This window comes from Pristis pectinata, chromosome 31 (assembly GCF_009764475.1).
Source record: "Pristis pectinata isolate sPriPec2 chromosome 31, sPriPec2.1.pri, whole genome shotgun sequence".
NCBI lineage: Eukaryota > Metazoa > Chordata > Chondrichthyes > Rhinopristiformes > Pristidae > Pristis > Pristis pectinata.
This window is the reverse complement of record NC_067435.1, coordinates 12,689,935-12,704,507: the sequence shown is the minus strand read 5'-3', so window position 1 is coordinate 12,704,507 and position 14,573 is coordinate 12,689,935. Positions and strand designations below refer to the sequence as shown.

The window sequence follows — 14,573 nt, the reverse complement described above, 5'->3', positions numbered from 1 at the left end:
ACCTGGACTTGTGCTGGATTTTGGCTCTGTAAAATCAGCTGCAGGAGGGCAGCACTTAAACCAGGATTCCCCAACAGTGGCATTGAAGGAGCAGCTCCCAGAATTCCTGAAAGGAAAAAAAGCATAACTGTTGGCATGGACACCAAAAACTGCAGATGCTGGAAATCTGAAGAAAAAGATACAAGCTGAAAACATGCAGCAGCTTAGGCAGAAAGAAGATCAGAGTTATTGTTTCAGGTTGAAAACCATCAGAACTTGGAAGGAGAGGAAACAATGTATAGGGAAGGTGGGAGAAGGATGGATAAGATGAATGAAATATCTGCAATAGGGTATAACTGGGTTGCTGTGAGGATAAATTGTAGAGTTCATCCAATCAATGCGTTAATGGGGGCAGAGAAACAAAGGACTGCAGATGCTGGAATCTAGATGAAAAACACAATGATGCTGGAGGAACTCAGCAGGGCAGGCAAGATCCGTGGAGAAAAGCAGGCGGTCAATGTTTCAGATCAGGACTGAAGATAGGAAAAGGGGAAGCACAATATATAGGAGGGAAAGGTGGCTGAAGACTGACATATCTGGGATAGTGTGGGAGGGGGAGTTGAAGTGACTGGCAGCAGGGAGATGCAGATCGCGGTTACGGACAGAGCACAGGTGTTCTGTGAAATGGTCACCTAGTCTGCGTTTGGTCTCACCAATGTAGAGGAGGCCACACTTGGAGCACCGAATGTAGTAGATGATATTAAGGGAGGTGCAGGCGAATCTCTGTCTCACCTGAAAGGACTGCTTGGGCCCCTGGATGGAGGTGATGTAGGGCAGGTATTGTACCCATGGTGGGGGCAGTGGAAAATTCCTGGGGTGGGAGCAGGATGTCACAGATATATCAGTCCTCGGCCTCCTCCACCACCAGGAAAATTCCAAGTGCAAACTGGAGGAACAGCACATTTTCCATCTTGGAACCTTGCAGCCTAACAGCATGAACATTGAATTCTCCCATTTTATGTAATCCCCAACCCCCTCCATGTTTCTTCATCCTTTCCCTAGCCTCTCTTTTTCTTTTCTCCTCTTTCTCTCCTTACCTGTGACCCACACCGCCCCCGGTGGACCTGCTCTCCCCTCCTCCCCCGCACTTGCCTATCACTATCTCTTACCTGCATCTACTATCACCACCTTGTGCCCACCCCGCCTCCCCTCTTTTGTCTACCTATCACTGCTCTGCTTTTCCCTCCTATATATTGTGCTTCCCCTTTCCCTATCTTCAGTCCTGAAGGGTCCTGACCCGAAACATTGATCGCCTGCTTTTCTCCACGGATGCTGCCTGGCCTGCTGAGTTCCTCCAGCATCAGTGTTTTTCATTCAGTTCATGGAGGCAATTTGAGAGCAAGAATACAAGCAATGGAACATAAAAAGTTTCAAGATACAGGACTGTAGGACACATCCAGCAGATCGAGTGGAAAACTGAGCCAATATCACAGATAGGTGACTTATAGCAAAAAGGCTGTTCTGATACAGGCACAAAAAGCAAGTTACCTGTCGCTGTACCTCAGGTTTATGCTGAGCCTCATTACAACAGTCAAGGAGACCACAGACAAATAGGTCAATGTGGGATAGAGAATTAAAGTGGAAGGCAATTGGAAGCTCAGGGTCATCCATAAGAAGGGAATGTAGGTGCTTTGCAAATGATCACCCGAATTGTGCTTTGTTTTTCCAATGTAGAGACCACCACATTGTGAATACTGAATGCAAATCATCAGATGTGCAAGTGAACTGCTTTTTCACTTGGAAGGACAGGACGATGGGAAGGGGAGAAGTCAAAAGGATAGATGTTGCATCGTCTGCGGTTGGGTGGGAAAGCACCATTGGTTGGTGGGGACAGAAAAGCAGGATTGTAAAGACAGTGGTCCCTTTGAAATACTGAAAAAAAGGGAGGGAAGGGGAAGATGTGTCTGATGGTAGAATCTTGAAGCTGACAGAAATAATGAAATTAGCATACACTGTACTTACAAAGGGAATTTCCAAACTTATTCATCATAAAAAACATTTACAAATGTTCAATGAATTTAGAGGATACCAATTTAAAAATAAAATTTACTGGAGATCAAGATGAACCAAAAGATGTCAAAAGTTTAAGAGCTCGATTTTTTAAATAGGAGCCCTTGGCAATTTCAAGCTTTATAGATCCAACAATATACCATCTCATGAAGGAGAATAATGGACAGCTAACATGTGGGAACACCAACATATTTCTCTCCAATCCCACAAGACTTTTGGAACACCCTACCTAACACCCCTGTAGCAACAACATGGATTGTAGCTGCTAAAGGAGACTTCAAGGCAACTACTGATGGACAGCAGCATCCAACCAGAGTTCACAATTTTTAAAACATTTGATGAAATTCCATTCAAACCATTTCACAATAGAGAGAACCGGCCCGAATAATGGGATTAAAGAAACGCCAAGTCAGCAGCTAAACAACTATGCGCTGTCAGCTGTAAGCAATGTCATGGCATATCCAACAATAAAGTATGAATTTCAGCACTGCACTCAAAACAACAAACAATTTGCAATTTCAAAATAGTGAAATGCAAGAAATTAGAGTTTGAGTTGTTGAGCTGCGTGACTACAGGGGAAAACCAAACTTCTTCAGATGAATAGTCTACCATCACCGTTTCCACAAGACAGCTAAAAAGAGTGCAAAGAAGCTTTATGAGAATGTTGCCATGTCTCAAGGGCCTGAGAGAGAGGTAGAGGTTGGGCAGGCTGGGACTTTATTCATTGGAGCATATGAGATTGAGGGGCAACCTTATAAAGGTGTACAAAATCATGAGGGCATAGATTGGGTGAATGTAATCAGGGAAGGAGAAGAGAATCAAAACCTAGAAGGCAAAGGTTTAATGCGAGAGGGAAAAGGGACACGAGGGGCAACTTCGTCATGCCGAAGGTGGTGTTTTTATGGAATGAGATGCCAGAGGAAGTGGTTGAGGCAGGTACAATACCAACATTTAAAAGACACTTGGACAAGTACATAGATAAGAAAGGTTTAAAGGGATATGGGCCAAACACTGGGAAATGGGACTACCATAGATGGGCATCTTGCTCAGCATGGACGAGTTGGGCCAAAGGGCCCACTTGCACACTGTATGACTCTATGACAGCATGAAGACAGACCACTTTACAGAACCTCCAAATATAAAAATTCAAAATTCTGCCAATGCACACTGATTCTATCTGAAAATTTCTGCTCTTGTTCATGATTTCTAGTGCTTTTCATAACAATACAACACTGAAAGCCATCAAGTCATCAGGGATAATGCTAATCCGCTGAGTGAACAGGCTCTGGTCTGGGTACATCCTAATCATGGCCACTTGGTAACTCCATTAAAATCCGAACTACTGCATCCTGTCACACTGAGCAACCCAAGAGAGACAGTAGGTAGCAATAAACACATCCATCTATAGCTCGTGTACTCCGTTGCTCACCCTGCTGCCCACCAGTTCCTCCGTGGATTAATGGGTTTAAGAGAAGCTGCAGTGTTGCTGGATTATTGAGGCTGTTCAGAATCTGCACAGGATTAGGCTCTGGGAGCAGACCTTTCCCTCGGTTCATTGCCTAGGACAAGAATTAAAACAAGTGAAGATGAGATGCAATGTCTAATCTAAGTTATAAGTGAATGGAATGTTCAAGACTGAACTAGCTTTTCCTTAGTAACTGATAAGAACTCTATTTCCATCCCCATTCACTGTCCATACCTTAGACATCCTGGTTATCCAGTGCTTGAAATCAGTACACAAGTGTAAATTTGATTGCTGACTTACCATAGCTTGAGCTGCGATCAAGGCGGGAAGCATGCTCCGCCCAGGGGGTCCAGGTGCACAAAATGAAACTCGAATGTGGTTCCCGCCAACCCAAATCCCATCCATCTCCTGTTGCATTTCCTCCGCTTCGTCTGCAGTTTCATATTCAACAACTGCAAAGCCTCTGAATTGCCCATCAGGTCCTTGAGCCAGCTGCATACAAGGGACAGAAAATGGGTGATTAAGGAAAAGGAATGGGGCAAGGGAAGAGAAATAAATAAAGATAAACAATCTTCAGCTGACACATGGTTTATTCAGTGATACCACTCTCAAAATACTCGTCAACAGGGAATAAATCTATTCATTCCACAACATGACATGCATAATCCCTTACAGGGGTGGGGGTGACAAAGTAACAGAATAAGGGGTTGGCTATTTAGGCTTGAGGTCATGAGAAATTTCTGTACACAGTTTAAAATCTTCTGAAACCACTAACCAAAAAAGGGCTGCAGATGCCCAATTATTGGATTTATTCAAAGCCGTGAATGAAGGTTTCTAGATATAGGGTACCAAGAGATATGGGACTTGAGTGGGACACTGGACGACAAACAGAAGCAGCCACAACCTTACTGAAAGGCAGACAAGGCGTGAAGGGCCATATTCCTGCTTCCATTTTTTAAAATGTTTTTACAATGTAATTGTGGTTGTAAAGAATTCTCCCTCTCCTGAAAACCTAGATTACCTCAGTTTCATCTTTACAGGTGCTGGCCATGACTATTAGACTGAGTAGATTGCAACAGCCAAGCTTGATCCCGTCAAAGAGGAACAGAGGTGATAAAAGCTTTTTTTTATATACATTATGCTTTCAGTGACGTCATGCAATTCTTGGTCAGTCAAAAGTTGTCATAATCTTTAAAGCCTTGCAAAGTTACAATTATTCATACCAGTGTTTTTCAAGGACCTTCTTGACAGTGCATAGCATTAAATACAGTGAGGCAGGCCTGAACAGTCATGGGGAGCAGTTTTTGCACTAAGCACCTCAAACTTAATTAGACCCCCTTAAATTGCTGTCTTTCTGGACAAGTTTTCAGACACCCAGCACAGTTCAGGGTTTTCCTTCCTAAACTCCAATGCAGTCGTGTATTCATGCGAGGGCCTTAATGATAAAAATTACTATTTTAATCAACGATGAAGATTCCTCTGATATTCTACATCATACGAATGTAGAGTCACCAGTGGCTAATACCCACTATTCACATTCTGGATTTACACCAGAGGAAGGATTTAGCATGATGTGCTTTGCCCAGCTGGCCCTTATCCGGTCAAGAACGAAGATGCAATTAAAATTAATAGCAAGTCATTTTGGGAGCACTTAATAATCTCTTGCAACTTAGTGGAAATTAATTCTTGTTCAACCTACTCCGTGACATAAAAGTACATAAAATTAATTAGTATTAGTAGCAGCAGCTGTGTTACAATCCAAAGCATTTCACAAGAGTTAAATTTGTAATGTGCTGCAAAATTCACATAAGTCACTATTTGCAGAAAGTGAGAAAAGGTGCTGAGTGAAAAGGATCTCTCTTCATCCCAGAATGAATATTTAATCCTAAAGTGCATTTCATTGAGGTCATTTCTCCCTTTTCTAAACTGCAGTAAGGCCCATCCTATTCCTTATGGATGAGACAAATCCCAATCTTGAAAATGGATTAATTTAGCCACCCTCCCCTTTTATTTAAAAAAAAGGACTTGTTTGATAAACTTTAATATGTAATATAAACAAGCATTTGATTGCAACTTCATGCTAGAAAAGTAATTTATCAGAAGCCTCAACCAACTCTGTTGTATTGTACCTAGACTGCACCAACTAATCTACTTATTGTTGAAGTTGTAGTCCTGCTAAAAGATACTGTTTTGGTTTAGCTGCCTTTTCATTTCTTCCCAATGGTTTGAGTTGTCATGTACCATTTGTTATTTTCTTGTTCATCTGCTAAGGAATGATGGAGGATCTGACTCCACTATCTCCTCTGATGAATGTAATAAATATTTACTAAATTACAATTTCCAGCGTGTACAAAGTCCTTCACTACCACCCTTTCCATCTCCCAAGACAAAATTTCCAAAAGGTGTAGAATAGACTGCAATTTTGTACTACAAATTAGACCACCATAATGATTAGCACAGTCAAAATATTCCTCTTCTTTGAAGACTAAAGTTGATCAAACAAGTCCTTTTTTTTATATAAATAAAAGGACAGGGTAGCTAAATTGATCCATTTTCAAGATTGGAATTTGTCTCATCCATAAGGAATAGGATGGGCCTTACTGCAGTTTAGAAAAGGGAGAAATGACCTCAGTGAAATGCAGTTGAGGATTAAATATTCATTCTGGGATGAAGAGAAATCCTTTTCACTCAGAACCTTTCCATTCTATTCCTCATACTGCTACGAATGCTCATCATTAATACATTTAGGGGTGAGATCAACATAATGTTGGGGCACCAAGGGAACCAGGCAGGTAAGCTATGATTACAGTATATGGGCTAGTCATCAAAGATTTACTACCTCATGTAACATCACCAGAATAGAAACAGTCGCAGAAGGCAAACTATCCAAATACAACAACTGAACAATTTCTATACACAATCAGTAGCCGAGTCTTTGCTGTCATTAATAACAGAGGGGAAAAAACCCACAAGGACAATAGAAGAGTGCAAATCTACTCAAGATCTAAAATTTACAAACTACCAGTAGAGCACTTCAGACATCACATCTGGTGTCAAAAGCTTCTGGACTAGCCAGTCCACAGGCACACGGACTTAGATACCATATTCTCAACCCCGGTGGTTCCATACAGTTCCAGACTAATCAAGGAGAATATTTAAGTGTTTATCTCCATCCTCAAGTCAGCATGATGTAAAACAGGATGAAGATTAGAGAAGGGAATTCTGAAAGAAGAGGAGGGAGAAATTAAAAGGAAGACTTATGCTACATTAAATTTTCAAATCACAGCTTAACCAACACCATTCTTCCAAAATTTCTCAGATCACAGGGAATGTGTAGTGGTGAGGACTGGTCTCCAGAAGAACGAAGAAAAGCAAGCTCCTGCAACAACATAAACCCTTCAACCCAAGCAAACAAGAATATGCCATGAAAGTAACAGATGGTCACTGTTGCTCATAGGTTTAAAATACCCTCTGGATCATCCTTGCCTTTAAGAATGGCTGCATCCCACGACTATTAATCATACCTGACAGTAGGTTGGCTGATAGACACAGCTGAAGGCTTGACTGAGTCCCTGCAGGTCCTTATAATCATGCGGTAGTTTGTCCACACACAGGCACTTAGAATGCATGAGATCAAGAGTCAATTGATTCACATCTGTCCAATGAACATAGAGGGTTCGTGTGCCCAGCTGCTTTCCAAGGAGTTCTGATTTAGCACGGGCAGCCGAGTCCTTCTTCATGTATTCCACAAAACCGTACCCTTTAGAGTGCCCAGAGACCTCACTGTATACAAGAAAACATCGTTCCAGATTTCCAAAAGGTCGCACCAGCTCTTCAAATTGCTGTTGAGTGAAAGAACGTGGCAGATTTGCAATGCAGAGCAGAGCATCTGTGGGCTGCAGCTGAACTGAAATCTCTCGGTCTCGTAACGTTGACTGGTGAAGTTTCTCAATGGCAGAGTTTGCTTGGTCCCTGTTTAATAGTGTGACAAAAGCTAGAAGTAAACAAGGAAAGAAATAGTTAATACATTTGTCTGTGTGAAAGTATGACTTTGTAACCGTTTCTCCCTTAATGGGGTCAAGGGAAAGTAGGAATAGTTCACGCCTTTAATTTAGCATTGCACACAGAGGGGTGGGGTGAAGGTTGAACCTTGTTCATCTGTAGAAAGGGTAGTTTAGGTGAAACCTTGCTGAGGCTGACAGAAGTATTAAAAAGAAAGGCAACTTAGTTCCAAATTATTACTTCAAAGTACACAAAAGAAAGTACAAATCAGATGAGTGGAAATTAAAAGAACATTTGAAAAATACTAAACAAAAGCCTTGCAAGGAATAATAAATTTTCAGGTTCATCAAGAAAATAGAAATAAAGATCTGCTATTATCTGATTACAAATGGGAGAGCAGAATGTGCCAGAGAAGGATGAGCATTTAATCTTATTCTATTACTTTTCCTCCAGCCTCATTGAATATTCGAGACCAGGATTTCACATGTGGGAAAGTGCATTGCTCCCTGGCGTATTGCATGCTCCCTGGTGTACTACATCTATTTACAGTCAAATTTTAGTTGTCAGTCTTCATTGAAATCCGGGCACTTAAAGGATATTCAAGAACATTTACCTGTGCCTTTGTACTTGTCCACGAAGCAGTATTTTAAATCATAATCACTCAGCAGTTCATAGACTTCCTGTAAAACAAGTTACAGGAATTATTAAAAAAATTAAAGTTAAGACAGGAATGTCCGGGCTGAAGAACTGTTGACAATTCAGCACATTCACAACATTAAAAGTTAACCAAAAGCTAACACGCGTTTTATTCCATGCAAAAAAAAGTGAGAGGGCTCTTTTACAACTCAGTAAAAGCCAATTTGTTCCACTGGCCTGATGCCAACTGATCAAGTGGAGGGCAATGCCACTTCCCATAACCTTAATTTATTAGGGATTCCAATCAGAATATTTATCTAATAGTTTGGGCCATAACAGGCACTCATGATGAAACATTGTGCTTGTATCTTGTTAGGTAAAAATGTAACTTCTCCCCATGTTATTTAGTGATCACTGTCAAACCCTCTCCCAATGGAGGAGTTTTCACTGTTCAATCTATCAACCTTTGATTTTTGAAAACCTTAAAGGATCTTATATCCTGTTTTGTATGAGTGATAATAGATACGATTCTTAAAAGTCTTCACAATTCTCTCTCTCATTCTTGTATCATTCAGGTGAACATTTGCTTTCGTGACTAATCAGCCTGATATACTTCGTAAAATGAGACAGCTCAGACTGCAAACCCTTCCAACATGGCATGACCAACTTATATTTGCAAATTCAACATTCATTGCTCATTAATATATTTAATGCAACTGTGCATAAACCAGAGTATCTGTTGCCTGTGATTCTTTCCTATTTTTGAAACATCAGTGAATTCAGCTGGCAAGCTGTTGAGCTACATGGATCACAGCTCTGTGGTGAGTGAGCCAACACCAGTCAAAATTTCCCCTCAGTACATTCCTACAAGAAAGACAAACAGAACACCCACTATAGCATTTACAAGAATGTGGATGCCAGAGACAGCTAGAGTCAGGGTTGTTTATGACAACCCTGTTGTCAAATAGCCAATCAAAACATGTACGAGGAAAGGCAAATTGCACAGACTATTAGAAGCCACCAAAACCTAAATGGAATTCTGATAGAGGAGATTGATTCTGAAGAAAAAAAGTTGAAAGTTGAATTAGACGGGCGCTGCTTTGACTTACTTTTACCTTCAAAGTTTTATTAGAAAAGTTAGATGCTTGTGGATGGGTGGTGCTGTAATGTACCTGAATGCATCACATAGTCAATTAGTAATTACACAATAGAGCTAGATTGTTACAAAATTATTCCACAAATCACCAGGTGTGAAGGCATTTATACTGCCTCTTACTGAGCTTGCAAGCAAGAAAGGCAGACAGAGTCCAAATTCTTATGATTGGTTTGGAAGGAATAATCAGTCCCACTAATAAGGACTTCATCCAAATCAATCCCAAAACTTTTCTGCTCCTTTTTATGTACTTTGGATATGGACCAATAGCAAGAATTTTTTTTATTCACAAGTTGTCACATAATAGAAAAATATTTTTCAAGAATACTTGACACCTAAAATCTCAACCTAAAAGAAAATTTATTTGGGTGATTTGATGGTGGTTTGGGGGGAGAGGAAGGAGAAAGAGGCATTCTGGTAAAACTATTGTAATGATACTGTTTCAAGGTTTTATTTCTAAAATGTTTCCAGTCATTGACAGCCATACATATCCTCAACTGTGCTTCTATTTATTTTTGTCCCATTTCTGGATTTTGACTCCTACCAGGACACAGTTCTCTGGTGGTTTTGGGCAGGTAGTCCAAGCTCCCAATCTCTAATTTGCAGATACCAAGTTTAGGTAATGCTAGGGGCCCTTACAATATTTCCAGAAGGGGATGGTGATGGGATGTATTACAAACACAGTCCAACTCGCTCTTAGTCAAACTCCACGTACAGCTTCCAGGGACAGACATTGGATGGCAGTCAGGGTCACAGACTTGAACCAATCTGTCAGCCAACTTTGAAAACACAAATCAAAGAAAAAAAATGTGCATGCTAGAAATCCAAAACAAAAACAGAAAACGCTGAAAACACCCAGCAGGTCAGGAAGTGTCCGGGGAAGAACAGAGTTAGCATTTCAGGTCAAAAACCCTTGCTTTCCATTGCTGCTACCTTACCTGCTGAGTGTTTCCAGCACCTTTTGTTTTGTTTCTCCTTACTTTTCCCAGAAGTTAGTTCTCCCCCCACCCCCACTTGTTGCCTCATCCAGGATCAGTTAAATCAACTACAGACAATGTATTCATGCTTTTCCCTCCATCTCCAATTTGGCACGTCCCTATAGATCCTTGCCAGTTTTTAAATCGATGCACCATAGAAAGCTTCCTATCTGGATGCATCACGGCTTGGTACGGCAACTGCTCTGCCCGTGACCACGAGAAACTGCAGAGAGCTGTGGACACAGCTCAGCACATCATAGAAACCAGCCTCCCCTTCCATGGACTCTGTCTACACTTCTCGCTGCCTCGGTAAAGCAGCCTGAATAATCAATGACCCCATCCACCCAGGACATTCTCTCTTCTCCCATCGGGCAGAAGATACAAAAGCCTGAAAGCACGTACCACCAGGCTCAAGGACAGCTTCTATCCCGCTGTTATAAGACTATTGAACAGTTCTAGTATGATGAGATGGACTCTTAACCTCACAATCTACCTTATGACCTTGCACCTTATTGTCTGCCTGCACTGCACTTTGTCTGTAACTGCAACACTTTATTCTGCATTCTGTTATTGTTTTACCCTGTATTACCTCGATGCACTGTGTAATGAATTGATCTGTATGAACGGTATGCAAGACAAGTTTTTTCACTGTACCTCGGTACACGTGACAAGAATAAACCAATTCCAATCTCCCTACCCTGCCACAGAGGGGAAAGGGAGAGGAAGTCAACATTCATTTTTATTTGATAAATAGAACAAAGATACTTACTATCTCTAAGATTTTGCCAGAAAAATATTTACTCAAATAGATGATACAGTTCTGTATATCGGACATAATGTCAAAGCACTTTAAATGGGAGGCAGCAACAATGAGGAAGTGGGATAGAAGTCTGTAATAGTAACGAGAGGCAGTATTAAAATAATTGCAAGGTTTGCAACATTTGACAGTGAAAGTAAAGGACTTGGAACAACGTTCAGAAAGCTCCATGGATAAAGAAGTGGTCCTTCCTTACTCAAAGTAAGATCAAGAATGTCAGGGCAGAGGCCGATAAGTTGAAAAGAATATTCAGGTCACACAGTTGCTTTGCTCTGATCATTTCCATTAAGAGTCCAATCACCTCCCCTGAAATTCAATGATATTACTGACATCCTCCACCATCAGGAAATTGAAATGGATCTGCCACAAGTACCACTCATGCCAGAGCAACACAGAGATTGGCTATTATGTAGCAAGAGACTTATTTCCTGACTCCCCAAAGCCACTCCACTATCTACAAGGCAAAAGTAAGGAGAACTCAGGACTAACGTAGACCCGACAACCCCCTAAAAGCGTGACAGCATCTAGAACCAAGCAACCAGCTTGAATGCCATCCAAACCCACCACACTAAAAGTTTACTCATCACTAGCACCGCAGCACCTTGGTAACATTTCTTCTCAAATCCACAGTCGCTACTGCTAGTAAGGACAAAGGCAGTGGTCGCACAAGACCACCTCCATCTGCAGAATCCTCTCCAAGATGTACATAATCCTGACTTAGAAATATATTGCCTTTCCTTCATTGTTGCCAAGTTCAAATCTTGGAACTTCCTCCCCAGAAGCACTCCAGGAGTAACTCCAGTGGTTTGGGGTGTGTCTCAAACAATAGGGCAATAAAAGGTGGCCTCACCAGCAATGTTCATATCCTGTAAGTTAATAAAGGTAAAATCCAACATGCAGGGGCAGGTAAGACAGTAGACAGCAAAGAAAAAAAAGTTTGAGGTAGCATGGTCATGAAGAAGAATTTAAACTAAAATGGGGTGACAGTGTGCAACACTAAGAAGTCAAGTTGTGACCAGTGCTAGTGTTTGAAGCTGAGCCTGACAAACCGAACAATGCTCAGGTTTGAAAGTGCCATCTTTGGATGAGATTTCTTCTGTCCTCTCAGACAAGTGTAAAAAAATTCCATGGTACTAACTGAAAGAAAAAGGGCTTTCCTGCATCCTACCAAACACTATTAATCGAATTAACAGTTCATGAAATAGATAGCCCCAAGATAAATAACCAGGCAATGTGTGGAACCTTACTATTTAATGTGAACCCATTCAGGAGAGTTTTAAATTGTACAATAATTAATATTCATTGTTCAGGTCTCAAAATTTAAAACTGTAACTATTGGAAGTTGACTAAAGCCAATTCCGAGAAATGGACATGGGTTAATCAGTTAAGAACCGTCCCTTTACTACAAGCAGCCTGAACACAAACTGTTTGCCTTTACAGAACTTAGCAAACTAGGGAGAGAAAGGAAAGAGGGCGTAGAGTCAAGATCACGTATGCCAACTCATGCTGCACTGTGAGCAAAACCTTAATAATTATTGATTTTTATTGTTTTATGGCCACCTGAATACCATTTTGGAAAGGCAAGATGTAACAACTAGATCCAGCTTACAATTGTTAAATTTGGATATTTAGATGTTTTCTTCCTGAATATTTATGTCCAACTTCCAAGGCAAAGAAGAGATATCAAATAGCTGCTGCAAACTTAAATCCTACTCCAACCAAGTGCCCAGGTACAAGTTCCCTCAAAATTGAAAAACAACATACTGTAAATTAAGGAAAACCTATCCAGCTGTCCAAGGACCATTCATGAACTTCAGATTTAGGATAAATACTTCTCCCATATGAAATGGTTGAGAGTCTGTCAATCATTTTTATATCATCCATCGCAAAGTGAAGGAAAAGGGCAATAAAAAGAGAACTAGTAAAACTGGATTTTGAACAAAATTTGAGAGCTTTGGATTCTGTGGGAGAGGGAAAAATAATTTCATTGCAGCAAGAAATCATAAAATTGATTGCTTTCTCATAAATCATGTTTAATTCAATAGAAAGTGTAAATCATCATCCAACAACTTATCAGCTCATACGAGTTTAATGAAGAGCACAATTTTCCAATATTAATATCCAACTTATTTGTGAGCATTGTCACATGCCATAAATGTTCACCAGGTTAATTTCAAATTATAAATTTGCTTTAATGAATCTCATCTTTCACATATTATCCAAACAAGCAGACTGCACACTTCCAGATATTCTCCCCATGCTATTGTCTTTATTGCTCAAGTTCATTGATCCTGTGGTCTGACTTGGGATCCTTTGCTTGGCAACATACGGTTGTTTGAGATCGCCTGATATTGAATGAGGCAGAATATCAGATTAACAAATTTCCATAATTGGATCACTTCCACACCAACAACAAGTTCTTATTTAAAAAAAATACAAAGACTGGTTGGTGAAGTCAGGAAAAATGCTGCTTTTACCTTTGGTATCTAAACTTAAGCCCAACCCAATGAATAGCTTCAAATTTTAGCACAGGTGCACAATACAGAACTCTAGTACGTCTATAGGTTTGTTTTGCTCAGTAACAACAAGAACTACTAATTATCAAGGACAAAAATCACTTACTTTGATGTGCATTAGGACAATGGGTGGGAAGAGGGAAATAACTATTCCTGTTACAGTTCAACCAAATGCTTTTAAAAAAAAGTGCACACATCTTCGAGTGGGGCTTGATGATGACAATAGATGTGAAAGACTCAAAATCTCCCTCAATTAAATGCAAACTTTGATGAAGTTTATATATTAATGAAACAGAGCACAAACAGCCTTCTGCCACACACCACATCCAAGCTGAAGTTCAAGAAATCTGGTATCTCCATTGCTGACTTTGAAGCACCCCTATAACTATAGGATCTTTGAACATGGGTGGGAGTGGAACAGTCTACTGACCTGGTCACAGGTCCTGACCCTAGGTGTCGTCTGCACAGAGCTTGCACACTTTCCCTGTGATCAGTGCGGTTTCCACTCACCCTTAAAGTGGGTAAGTGTCAAAAGAATCAAAATGCATTGATAAACATCAAAGAGAGAAGTTGCTGTAGGGGTGTAGGGAAAATAAGATGGTGAAATGCTTCTGATTGGATTGCTCTGCTGGGACCCAGCATGGACTCAATGGACTCCTTCCACGTTGAAATTAGCAAGCAAGCAACAACCTTCAGAATGTCAAAATTCATCATTCCAAATCTGATTTCAAGAATTCATATAATTACAGAAAGTTCATGACCAAGGAGGACATTTGCCTATGTCTGTGAAAAAGGGGCTACCCATCTTAAAGCATTTGAACCATAGCCCTACAGGTTATAATTCTTAATATCCATATCCAGGCACTTTTTAAAACGTAGTGATGTTTTCTGCCCCTACTACCTTTCCACATACTGAGCTCTTAAACCACTACCACCTTCAGAGCTAAAAGCTGTTTTC

General features: G+C 40.6%; 1 protein-coding gene across 4 annotated transcripts in view; it reads right to left on the bottom strand.

Annotated features, from left to right (window-relative positions):
* Positions 1–14,573, bottom strand: part of raver1 (ribonucleoprotein, PTB-binding 1) — a 43,863-nt gene that overhangs the window by 28,005 nt on the left and 1,285 nt on the right. For all 4 annotated transcript variants that reach the window (XM_052042296.1, XM_052042297.1, XM_052042294.1 and 1 more), the window contains exons 2-6: positions 8,130–8,196; positions 7,039–7,508; positions 3,815–4,006; positions 3,479–3,608; positions 3–106 (exon numbers count right to left, since the gene is read on the bottom strand). In XM_052042296.1, coding sequence (XP_051898256.1) covers positions 3–106; positions 3,479–3,608; positions 3,815–4,006; positions 7,039–7,508; positions 8,130–8,196 — 963 coding nt within the window. The remainder of the gene's footprint in view (positions 1–2; positions 107–3,478; positions 3,609–3,814; positions 4,007–7,038; positions 7,509–8,129; positions 8,197–14,573) is intronic.